Genomic DNA, 12,988 nt, shown 5'->3' on the forward strand with positions numbered 1-12,988 from the left:
ATTTCTATCATGAATAGAAAATCAGTGCAGCACAAAGGCAATCATAAAAGGCTGTTCTTTTCTGCTGAGGTTCTGAACTTGATACCTTTTCTCTTTCTGAGTTAAAGAGAGGAATTAGGAAATTCTAGAGAGGTGTTCAGGACCAGTTACATATAGAAAGATGGCCCCTGATCATTATTTAAAGAGAAAAGAAAAAAATGATTTTCTCACTGTATGATTCAATGTTGTTTACTGCTGTGAACTATCTGAAGCAATTCTGTATGCTACTGGCATCAAATGTGCCATGGTCAGGAGACTACTGAACTTTACCACATTACTTCTATTAACTGAGATATCCACACTTGGGAATTTCTCTCAATATTGATCCAACCCTCATTTGTATTCAAAATCATGGTACCCAGAGAGCATGCAGCAGTTACCTCCTTTAAAGGAACCATTCTGAACAGGGTCTAATGTATCCTCTCAGGCTTTGGGTAGCCTTTGGGTAGGCTACACAGCATAAAAGAGAAAGATTAGACAACTGAGATTTCAGCCTTTTACAAAATATACCTAAGATGGAACATCTTCAAAGCTTATTTTAAAAGTAACTTTTCCATCATTTGGGAGACCATCACATGACCATAAATGAAATTATAGAACCAGTGATCCTGAGAGAATCATGGCCTAGAGTCCAGGAAGATGAGTCTACAAGATGGGTCAAAGCTACAAGCAGAGGAGGGACTTTGGCCCAACTGAAGGAAAGAAACAAACCTACCAAACTTGGCATTCAGCAAAGGGAGAGGGAAAAGCAACAAGTGCCTTTTGAAGGAAAAACAGATGGAAGGAAAATTAAGCAAAGTTAAAAAACATCATTGTGGTCTGTTCCACAAAAACCAACAGAGCTGTGGTTTCTCTGGAGCCAGAGCTTTGAAAGGTAAGGAAAATAGAGATCATATTACAGGGTACTCAAGGGTTTAATGTGCACAGTAAGAATTCTAATGAAGATCTAGCTAATTCCCTCTCTGTCTCAGAGATGAGCAAGGGGACTGAAAGGTACCTACACCTATAGCAACATGTATTAACCCAATCTGAATGATTTACTGTTACCATATTTGAGCTGGGTTTGAGTGCAGGAGAGGAAAAAAAAAAGATGAAGGAAAACAAGCTTACCCATAAAAAGAAATTGTAGAACTCTATGTCCCAACAAGTGAGTAAAAATGTTAACATTGCTTTTTTATAGCCCAATAAATGTTCTTTCATAAAAATTGTTTAAAACACACTCCCTATATCTCTCTATTTGATTGAAAAAGATATTGATCAGAAAGAGGATTTAATCAGGAAAGAGGGTTCCCTAAACACATATTGACTACTTTTCAAACTTCATAATCTAGTAAAATTAGTATTTTGATAACATTTAATAGAAATTAAACTAGAGAAATTAGGTACCTGTCTAAAGACACACTGTTTGAGAGGCTGAAATCAGGGTTAAAACCTTGAATTGAAGGCATTTACTCTTTCAACCAAACCCCAAGCCTTCACTAACTACTCATGGCACCTCAGTTGAAATGATTCATAAGCTACTAATATTACATTTAAAATTTAAGGATTCACAAAACAGCTGTGTGAGGAAAGAATGATGGTGATGTTGACCCCCATTTTTAGGACATTGCAATCCTCTATGAGCAGCAATGCCATGGTCCCACCCACTCTACAGATGACAAAAATAAGGTTTAAGCAATTATATGTCTTATTCAGATGGTACACCTAGTAAGAGGCAGTTCTGGTCATCCACTTCAAATCTCATGTGATGTCCTCCTACCACAATAACTCTTGCCAAAAAATGGATCGCCAAAAATTGGCTTGAATTATTATTATCAAATTACTTTTATTAGTGTTCACCGACAACACTAGAATAATTACTTTTAAATGTCAAAGATTCATGTTTCCAGGCCTCTCCTGTTTCGACATTCATGATAGCCCCAAGCTGGGTAGTCACAATGGTAAAAAATTAATATTCCTACCTATGTTAGAGTTATCTATGTTCTCCATGTCCATGGCACCTTCTATATATCTTTATCACAACATTTAAATGCTTAATCACTAATTTACTATTTTTTTCTCCAAACTGGATAGTGAGCCTCTTATACACAAGGGAGGATATATATCTTATATATTCTGTTTCCATTGGCCAACATAGTTTTCAGAACTAAGAAGATGCTTCAAAAATATTTGTCAAAATGAACAAATCAAGGAATTACAAATCCATCTGGATCTAGATGGATGGATTTCATTAAAGAATGGATTTCATTAAAAAGTTAGGTACTCTATAAAATGCATACTTATGGTTTCCAAAGGGGAAAATGAGGGGATAAATTAGTAGGAAGAGATTAATAGATACACACCACTATATATGAAATAGGTAAACAGCAATAACCTATAATGAAAAGAATCTGAAAAAAATGTATAACAATCACTTTGCTATACATTTGAAACTAATACAATATTGTAAATTAACTATACTTCAAAAAGAAATGTATGCATTCTGAAAAGCTAAAATTTGCCTCCTTCATCCTTAACATCTGTTCCCACTCTGGTCTTCCTCCATTACAATAAGTGACTTAACTGAAGAAGCTGCTTAGGCCAGAAACTTAGAATTCAGCCTTCACTTCTCATTTACTCATCTCTAATTCATTATCAAACCCCATACAACTTACATTGTAAATAACACTTTTATTCATTAACTTTTCTCCATTTCCATTTTCAAAGTTGTTGTATATGCTATTATCTCTTTTCTGCCTTGCTGCACTTGCTTCATAAATTTTCTCCTTCCAACCATTATTCATTCTCCACCATAAACCATACTACAAGTGTTCAGTTCAGTTCAGTTCAGTCACTCAGTCGTGTCTGACTCTTTGTGACCCCATGAATTGCAGCACACCAGGCCTCTCTGTCCATCACCAACTCCCGGAGTCTACCCAAACCCATGTCCATTGAGTTGGTGATGCCATCCAACCATCTCATCCTCTGTCATCCCCTTCTCCTCCTGCCCCCAATCCCACCCAGCATTAGGGTCTTTTTCAATGAGTCAACTCTTCGCATGAGGTGGCCAAAGTATTGGAGTTTTAGCTTCAACATCAGACCTTCCAATGAACACCCAGGATTGATCTCTTTTAGGATGGATTGATTGGATCTCCTTGCAGTCCAAGGGACCCTCAAGAGTCTTCTCCAACACCACAGTTCAAAAGCATCAATTCTGAGGCACTCAGCTTTCTTCACCATCCAAATCTCACATCCATACATGACCACTGGAAAAACCATAGCCTTCACTAGACGGACTTTTGTTGGCAAAGTAATGTCTCTGCTTTTAAATATGCTATCTAGGTTGGCCATAACCTTCCTTCCAAGGAGTAAGCGTCTTTTAATTTCATGGCTGCAGTCACCATCAGCAGTGATTTTGGAGCCCCCAAAAATAAAGTCTGACACTGTTTCCAGTTTCCCCATCTATTTCCCATGAAGTGATGGGACCAGATGCCATGATCTTAGTTTTCTGAACGTTGAGCTTTAAGCCAACTTTTTCAGTCTCCTCTTTCACTTTCATCAAGAGGCTCTTTAGTTCTTCTTCACTTTCTGCCATAAGGGTGGTGTCATCCACATATCTGAGGTTATTGATATTTCTCCCGGCAATCTTGATTCCAGCTTGTGTTTCTTCCAGCCCAGAGTTTCTCATGATGTACTCTGCATATAAGTTAAAAGTGTAGCAAGACAGATTTCTTTCAAAATGTAAATCAGATTATGTCATTCCCCTGCATAAAACTCTTATTTCCATTGGCTTAAAATAAACATTGACTTAAATACCTAATCATATTCTACATAGAATCACCGATCCAACGGATATGAATCTGAGCAGTCTCCAAGAGAAATTGGAGGGCAGAGGAGCCTGGTGGGCTGCAGTCCATGGGGTCGCTAAGAGTCAGACACGAATGAGCGACTTCACTTTCACTTTTCACTTTCATGCCTTGGAGAAGGAAATGGCAACCCACTCCAGTGTTCTTGCGTGGAGAATCCCAGGGACGGGGAAGCCTGGTGGACTGCCGTCTATGGGGTCACACAGAGTCGGACAAGACTGAAGCGACTTAGCAGCAGCAGCAGCAGCATAATGTTTTCTTGATTCCTTGGACCTATTCCTATCAGTCACATGTTTTCTATTACGGACATGATTCTATGCTAGTTTACAACTCAATCCAATTTTTGGGTTTTGGCCAATTACCTGTGCCTAGTACTTCTGGGTTACCTGTTCTCTAGGTGGATTTCTGTTCTCTAGGGCACTGATTGGATACCTCCTAGGAAATTTATTTTAGATGAGTGGTCAGTAACAGTGTGTGTGTGTGTGTGTGTGCGCACCTTCAATGGGGTTGGAGGATGTAATTGACCATATCTAAGCCTTAACAACTTTCATAAGCTTTAAATGATAGTAACCGGGCTATTAGCCTATTGAATTCCGTCTCTATGATAAGAAAGGCAGTGCTATACAACTGCAAGTCCCTTGGCACCTTACAACATCTCAGGGAGATATCTGTGCTACAATTCAAACTGAATGCTGTATTTTCATACCTGATAAATCCTTTAATGTGACACATTTGAACCACATGAAAAATCAGATTTCTGCTTTAACTGGTTCATTTCCTAGTCTTGACGATCTTTAAAAAAAAAATTGATGTGTGAGGCTCATGGCAAAAATATTTACTTTTAATTCCACTAATGTTATTAACTATACCATTTTTATTTTGCTTATTTCACAAGATTATTATTTCTTGTATTACCAAGTATATGACTGAGCCTCCAATGGAAACGATGACTAGGCTTGAAGCAGTTGATTAAATGTATAGCTCGATATATGATCGATGATTGTAATAGTGTAACTCTAAGTATGGAAAATGCAATGAGAGGGAATACTTTCCTGGACCATAACTAGAAGACAGGTGTCCAGAGATCTTTGACTATTAAGACCTAGTCCAGTAATAACACATTGAGTGTCTTATCACAAAAACCTTCTCTAGAACTGGGAACGAGCCTTCCCAGCAACGCTGGACAAAATGGTCATGAAATACTCCCCAAAGTATGGTCGGATTTATGAACACAAGGGGGCTGTGTCAACTACAAATTGGCACTTACCAAGAGCATTGCCATTGACTGAACAACAAAGATGTCTGCCATCTGCTTCTACAGAGATTGAACCCCATGTTGCTATAGCTGTTGACCTTCAACACCCCCTGAGGGAGTTCAGGGTGGAGTGAGGCTCTCTGTGCTCCAGAGAATCTGGTGGGACAGGTCTTTAGATAGTTGGATGTTTTTAGGAACAGATTTTATGATCTCAATCCTTGCATCTCCTCCTATCTAGAGAAGCACTAAATCCCTTCATGGTGTTACCAGATCCTCATGACCAACAGAAAACCTTTTGTAAAATGAGTGCTTCATGGTATTGAACTCCCCCTTCACCAAAACCTTATATATTGATTTTCCCCCAGTGCCGCTTTGGAGCAGTCTCTCAGAGCTATCTGAGATGCTGCCTCCTGGGCTACAGTCCTCATTTTGCTCCCAATAAAACTTAACTCACGACTCAATAAATAAATAAATAAAATAAATAAAAATAAAAGGAATGCTGCTGAATGGTGCATGCTTAGTTGTTCAGTCGTGTCCAACTCTTTGTGACCACATGGACTATAGCCCACCAGTTTCTTCTGTCCATGGGGTTCTCCAGGCTAGAATACTGGAGTAGATTGCCATATCCTCCTCCAGGGGACTTTCCCAACCAGGGAGTTCAAAAGGGAGGAAATATATGTATGGCTGATTCATTTTTGCTGTACAGTAGAAATTAACAAAATATTATCAAGCAACTATACTCCAATAAAATTTATTTTTTTTAATTAATACTACTGGAAGAACAACCTCTATTCTTCTACCCTTGGGTGTTAGTTCGGCCTGAAGATTTTTGTTTGTTTTTTAACTTTTGGCTATACCATGTGGCATGCAGGATCCTAGTTCCCTGACCAGGGGTCAAACCTGCACCCCCTGCAGCACAAGCACAAAGTCCCAACCACTGGACCACCTGGGAAATCCCGGTCTGAGGCTTTTAGAGGCTCATCATACCTCCCTCACAGTGCTATCTGAGAATTAGATCTAAAAGTAAAGAAGCTTCTGCCAGGTCTTTGCAAGAGTAAGCAGGACTCACTAAAGGAGAGATAGACTGTAGAATTGTCTCATTTCTTAGAGATCTATCAGGCACATTCTGATAGTCCTGTTGGAAGATGGTGGTGTCTGCTATTGGTATCTTTTATCTTTTGCCTATCTTCCCTGCTTCATGCTACCATATTTTGAATTTTGTTCAGAGAACTTCTCAAAGCTTACTAAGGCCTTTTGAAGTGGTGTAATGGAGAACAGAGGTAAGGGGCTACACTGAGGGTGTGTGGATTTTCTGCCTACACTGCTGCTTATGTAGGTGGTACAGCACCATCTCAAGGGGAAGTACGGTCCAGGAGTTTCAGGTGAGGACTACTTCAAAACAAGCAGGGGCTTCCAGTGGTGGGAGACCAAACATGGGAGACCACCCAGAATAACTGGTACTCTGAAGAAGATGACCCTGGAAGTGAGAGAAGTGTGGAAGGCTATCACTTAAATAACAATGTATCACGATGGAGTCAGGTTAACTCTGTCAAAATATCTCTCTATGTACCTTATAGAATGCTTTTTTGAGTGGAAGGGAAAGGGATGGCATTATAGCTACGGTATGTGAAGGGTAGGGAGGAAGGGATGTTGAATGCAGAACCTACGGACAAACATTCTTTCAGTGGATGCTCAGCACACGGGAGGACACCAGGCTGTGACCTTCATCTTCTATGCATGTCTCAACAGAATGTAATTATAGTAATTAAAAACAATTAGATGAGAAATAGTTATGGTATGGTAGATATGATGGAAATAGTATGAGCTTTGGACTCAAATGTTCTGGGTCTCAGCCTTGGTTTTTAAAAATATTCTTTATTTTATTTTTTATTGAGGTTAGTTAAATTATAGTGTATCAGTTTCAAGTATACAGCAAAGTGATTTAGTTATATATATATATATAATTTTTAAGATTCTTTTCCATTATGCTGCTAAGTCGCTTCAGTAGTGTCCGACTCTGTGCGACCCCATAGACGGCAGCCCACCAGGCTCCGCCGTCCCTGGGATTCTCCAGGCAAGAACACTGGAGTGGGTTGACATTTCCTTCTCCAATGCATGAAAGTGAAGTCACTCAGTCGTGTCCGACTCTTAGCGACCCCATGGACTGCAGCCTACCAGGCTCCTCTGTCCATGGGATTTTCCAGGCAAGAGTATGGTTATTATAAGATTTTAAGTATTGTTCCCTGTACGATACAATAGGTCCTTCCTGTTTACCTATTTTATATATAGTAATGATATATATATGTTACCCCAAACTCCTAATATATCTCCCCCCACCCCACTATCTTTTTTGGTAATCAAAGTTTGTTTTCTATGTCTGTGAGTCTATCTCAGAAAACTATTATTTCTCATATTTGAGAATACAATTTTATCAGTTTTACAGAGAATACAGTTTTACAGTAAAATGAAACACATTACTGTTAAGAATTGAGAATCAGTGTCAGAGAAGACTCTTGAGAGTCCCTTAGACTACTAGGAGATCAAAATGGTTAATCCTAAAGGAAATCAGTCTTGAATATTCATTGGAGGGATTGATGCTGAAGCTGAAGCTCCAATAATTTGTCCACCAGCAGTGAAGAACGAACTCATTGGAAAAGACCCTGATGCTGGGAAAGATTGAAGGCAGGAGGAGAAGGGGACGACAAAAGATGAGATGGTTGGATGGCATCACCAACTTGATGGACAATAGTTTGAGCAAACTCCAGGAAATGGTGATGGACAGGGAAGCCTGGTGGACTTCAGTCCATGGGATCACAAAGAATCAGACAAGACTGAGCAACTGAACAACAGCATATATACAAATGAAAGCATCTAGCAAGTATTCAATAATTAGTATCTATTATGATTTTATTATTATCTAGTGCTTCTAGCATAATCCTTGGAAAGGAATAAATTCTTTAAAATAAAAATAGTTGTTGTTCAGTCACTCAGTAGGGTATGACTCTTTGCGCTCCATGGACTGCAGCACACCTGGCTTCCCTGTCCTTCATCATCTCCCAGAGTTAGCTCAAAATCATCTCCGTTGAGTCAGTGATGCCATTCAACCATCTTGTCCTTTGTCATCCTCTACTCCTCCTGCTTTCAATCTTCCCCAGCATCAAGGTCTTTTCTAATGAGTCGTCTCTTCCCATCAGGTGGCCAAAGTGCTGGAGTTTCAACTTCAGCATTAGTCCCTCCAATGAATATTCAGGGTTGATTTCCTTTAGGATTGACTGGTTTGATATCCTTGCAATCCAAGGGACTCTGAAGAGTCTTCTCCAACACCACAGTTCAAAAACATCAGTTCTTTGACTCTCAGCCTTATTTATAGTCCAACTCTCACATCCACACATGACTACTGGAAAAACCATAGCTCTGACAAGATGAACCTTTGTTGGCAAAGTAATATCTCTGCTCTTTAATATGCTGTCTATGTTTGTCATACCTTTTCTTTCAAGGAGCAAGCATTATTTAATTTCATGGCTGCAGCCATCATCTGCAGTGATTTTTGGAGCCCAAGGAAACAAAGCCTGTCATTGTTTCCGTTGTTTTCCCATCTATTTGCCATGAAGTGATGGGACCAGATGCCATGATCTTAGTTTTCTGAATGCTGAGTTTTAATCCAGCTTTTTCACTCTCCTCTTTCACTTTCATCAAGAGGCTCTTTTGTTCCTCTCTATTTTCTTTCATAAGGGTGGTATCATCTGCATATTTGAGGTTATTGATATTTCTCCTGGCAGTCTTGATTCCAGCTTGTGCTTCATCCAGCCCAGCATTTCACATGATGTACTCTGCATATAATATACAGCCTTGTGAGAATCACAGCCTTGACATACTCCTTTCCCAATTTGAAACCAGTCCATTTTTCCATGTCCAGTTCTAACTGTTGCTTCTTGACCTGCATACAGGTTTCTCAGGAGGCAGGTAAGGTGATCTTGTATTTCCATCTCTTGAAGAATTTTCCACAGTTTATTGTGATTCACAATCAAAGGCTTTAGCGCAGTCAATGAAGCAGACCTTTTTCTGGAACTCTCTTGCTTTTTCTATGATCCGGTGGATGTTAGCAATTTGATCTCTGGTTCCTCTGCCTTTTCTAAATTCAGCTTGTACATCTGGAAGTTCTCAGTTCACGGACTGTTGAAGACTAGCTTGGAGAATTTTGAACATTACTTTGCTAGCATGTGAAATGAATGCAATTGTGTGATAGTTTGAACAGTCTTTGGCATTACCTTGCTTTGGGAATGGAGTGAAAACTGACTCCAGTCCTGAGGCCACTGCTGAGTTTTCCAAATTTGCTGGCATATTGAGTGCAGCACTTTCACAGCATCATCTTTTAGGACTTGAAATAGCTCAGCGGAAATTCAATCACCTCCACTAGCTTTGTGCTTCCTAAGTGCTCCCTAGGTCCCACTTGTCTTCACTCTCCAGGATGTATGACTCTAGGTGAGTAATCACACCATCATGGTTATCTGGGTCACTAAGATTTTTAGATAGTTCTTCTGCATATTCTTGCCACCTCTTCTTAATATCTTCTGCTTCTTTTAGGTCCATACCATTTCTACCCTTTATTTTGCCCATATTTGCATGAAATGTTCCCTTGGTATTTCATCTAGTCTTTTCCATTCTATTGTTTTCCTCTATTTCTTTGCACTGATCACTTAAGGAAGGCTTTGTTATCTCTCCTTGCTATTATTTGGAACTATGCATTCAGATGGGTATATCTTTCCTAATACCTCAATTACCCTTAACTATGTTCCAGGCACTATTTTAAGCACTTATATTAACTAACTTAATTCTCATAATCTAAAGTCTAAAAGTGGTAGTTGCTCAGTCATGTCTGACTCTTTACTATCCCATGAACTGTAGCCTGCCAGGGCCCTTTGTCCATGACATTCTCCAGGCAAGAATACTGGAGTGGGTATCCATTTCCTTCTCCAGGGTATCTTCCTGACCCAGGGATCGAGCCCTGGTCTCCTGCATTGTAGGCAGATTTCTACCATCTGTGCCACCAGGGAATCCTCATAATAACCTATGAAGTAGAACTGAGACCAGAGAGATTAAGTAACTTGCCCAAGGTTACACAGCCAGTAAGTAGCAAAGTCAGGATTGAAAATGAACCTAGGATGACAGTATGCAGAGTTAATTCTCTGAACTGTGGTGTTATAAATATTACTTCCCATTCATCTTCCCCTGACTTATGTGATATTGATAGATGCTGTGAGTAGATATGGAAAAAGTATACGGCATATCACTATTAACCTTGAAGGACATGGGGACACACAACTCAGCGACATAAGGTCACTGGAGCAAATATAAAACCATATAGATCCCAATGGTATACCATCCTTTTTGACCTGACACAGTCAAGGTCTGTGACTTCAGAGGGAATAGTAAACACCTGAGAAAGTTTGTAAAAGGAATTGTGCCAGGAGCTAGCTAAGTAGTTAACAGGGGAAACATCTCACTCACTGTTCCCCCTCTCTCATCTCAGGAGCACACGAAGTTAGAGAAGGAGGAAACTCGTTCAGCATGTTTAAACCCACAGGACGTAATAGACATTAGATATTATAGAATCTACATTACACAATTGAGGAAACAGAGTCCCAAGTGGTAACCACAATTTGCGATAGATCACAAGGTAGACTGTGTAAGGTACCCAGAGGGACTGGAGGCAGCTCGTGGTATCTTTAGTGAAGATCATGCTGTGGAAGTCGGGGAAGAGAGGATAGAAGAAACCATGTGTGTAAAATGCTTACATTAATCACACTGACAGCGACCCCTTAAGCAATGGTAGCCACTATCTTCATGATGATTACCTGTTTGATAAACACTATTAGAATGCAGAGAATTGTCTTTGAGGGGAAGAGAAAAGAGATTATTTTATAATCTAGGGCAGTCATGGAGGAAGTTTGGATGAGTTCAGGGGCCAGGGTGGTATAGATGTGGTAGAATATTACACAAACACCTCAGGGTCTCATGGGCCACTCAGACCTGGGGATTTGATAAAACTTGGCATTCTTTTTAGGTGGAAAGCTGAAGCCAATTTTGGAATAGGAAGGAGGCAGAGGTCAGGGAGGGGGCAGAAAAGACAAACCTTTGGGCTGCTTGTCCATTTGGCCCTCTTCTCTATGGAGGGTTTGGATTCTGTTTCACCCTTTCCTCTCTCCAGCTGAGCACATCTGGTTTTCAGGATGAAAGGATCTGAGGTGTCAGGTTTAAATGTCTTCAATGACCAGCTAAAGAGCAGAAAGGATAGGAAGCATGTCAAGTCAACCCTGTGACCTCCTTGGGCTGAAAGTGATCTTACCAACAATAAACATGGAGCCTTGGCCAGCAGAGGCCCATGAGGGTTGTTTCCCTGACTGGAATTTTACAGACACACAGGCTAGAAAGCTTGGTCAGAAATTTTAACCATGTGTTTCATAAGGTCTTGAAAATCTCTGGACTCTTTTTTGATATTATCCCAGTAGTTCAGATGGTAAAGAATTTGACTACAATGTCGGAGACCCAAGTTTGATCCCTGGGTTGGGAAGATCCCCTGGAGAAGGGAATGACAACCTATGCCACTATTCTTGCCTGGAGAATCCCAAGGACAGAGGAGGCTGGAGGGCTACAGTCCATGGGGTCACAAAGAGTCAGACACAATGGAGTGACTAACACAACAGTAAGAAATGTATTAGAAAATTTGTATGAGCCATACAACTGTCCTGAGCTTTTGTAAAGAAAGCTCCTGATATTTGGGCAACTGTGGTAAAAAGCCCTTTACACAGCCAAGCGGGTAGTGACTTGGTGATTATCAAAATGAGCACATACTTGAGTCTCAGCTTCACTGCTTTCACACTGCCTGTTTGGTAGTGTTTGTGTTTTGATGACATCTTGGATCACATTCCATTGTTTCAACTTGCTGACATCAATGTTAATTAACATCATCAAAAATTAATTCACAGTAAGGTGTGAAGTGTTGATAGAATCTTAGAATGTTGCCCCTCCCTGAGCATTTGCAGAGATAAAGCAGGAGGGTGGTAAGATGCTGTGTTTCAGAAGCCAGACAGAGTGGTATGGAAGGTACTTCAATTGTTTGCTTGAGAATGCACTTGGATCTCCTTCCACCTGTTCTTCAGAGAAGACGAAATCAGCCACATCCATTTTGCAAAGCCATCAGTGTCAACCCTGGCCCACAACAGTCCCAATAATTGAACTTCTCTTGGATTTACTATATATTCATGACTTCACACTTGAAAAGAATTGCGAAAAGCACACAAATTAACTCTCTCTCTAGGAATGGCATAGTCTAAAATTAGAGTCCTTAGAGACCCAGGACTTTGAATTCAAATCTCAAGTTCACCATTTACTAGTTGGATGCCCTTAGGTTGCATATCCATGCAGGACCTCCATTTCCAAATTTTTAAACTGGGTGTATCAATACCAAACTCACAGAACAACTGTGAGAATTAAGTGGGATCCTACATAGAAACTACTAGGACACAATAAGGATTTAATAAATGTTAACTGTGTCCTACTTCAAATTCCTAAAATGGTGAGAAAAGGCAGCACATAATATTTCAGAAGCCTTTGCATTTACCCTCGGCAATTTTTTAAATAGTTGGTGGCTTGCTTATACTGTTAATGATAGAATATTTTATTTAAATATGTTTATGAAAAATTTAAATACAAAATGTATATTATAGCTATATATTAAAAAAAAACAATGTCTCTTGCTCTAAATAGAGGGTAAAACTAAATACAATCAGATCAAGCAATATTATTAAATTTTAAGGAGGTGCTCAACATTAGATCTGCCCTTTTATTA

General features: G+C 39.8%; 1 protein-coding gene across 1 annotated transcript in view; it reads right to left on the reverse strand.

The window, feature by feature from the left end:
• Nucleotides 1-8,564: 8,564 nt before the first annotated feature.
• LOC145504381 (uncharacterized) overlaps nucleotides 8,565-12,988 on the reverse strand; it is a 234,473-nt gene continuing 230,049 nt past the window's right edge. The window contains exon 7 of the mRNA XM_081484995.1: nucleotides 8,565-11,414. Within this exon, the coding sequence (XP_081341121.1) occupies nucleotides 11,153-11,414 (262 nt within the window). The 3' untranslated portion in view covers nucleotides 8,565-11,152. The remainder of the gene's footprint in view (nucleotides 11,415-12,988) is intronic.

The sequence above is a fragment of the Giraffa tippelskirchi genome, chromosome 5, assembly GCF_054371585.1.
Source record: "Giraffa tippelskirchi isolate mGirTip1 chromosome 5, T2T-mGirTip1v1.2.pri, whole genome shotgun sequence".
NCBI lineage: Eukaryota > Metazoa > Chordata > Mammalia > Artiodactyla > Giraffidae > Giraffa > Giraffa tippelskirchi.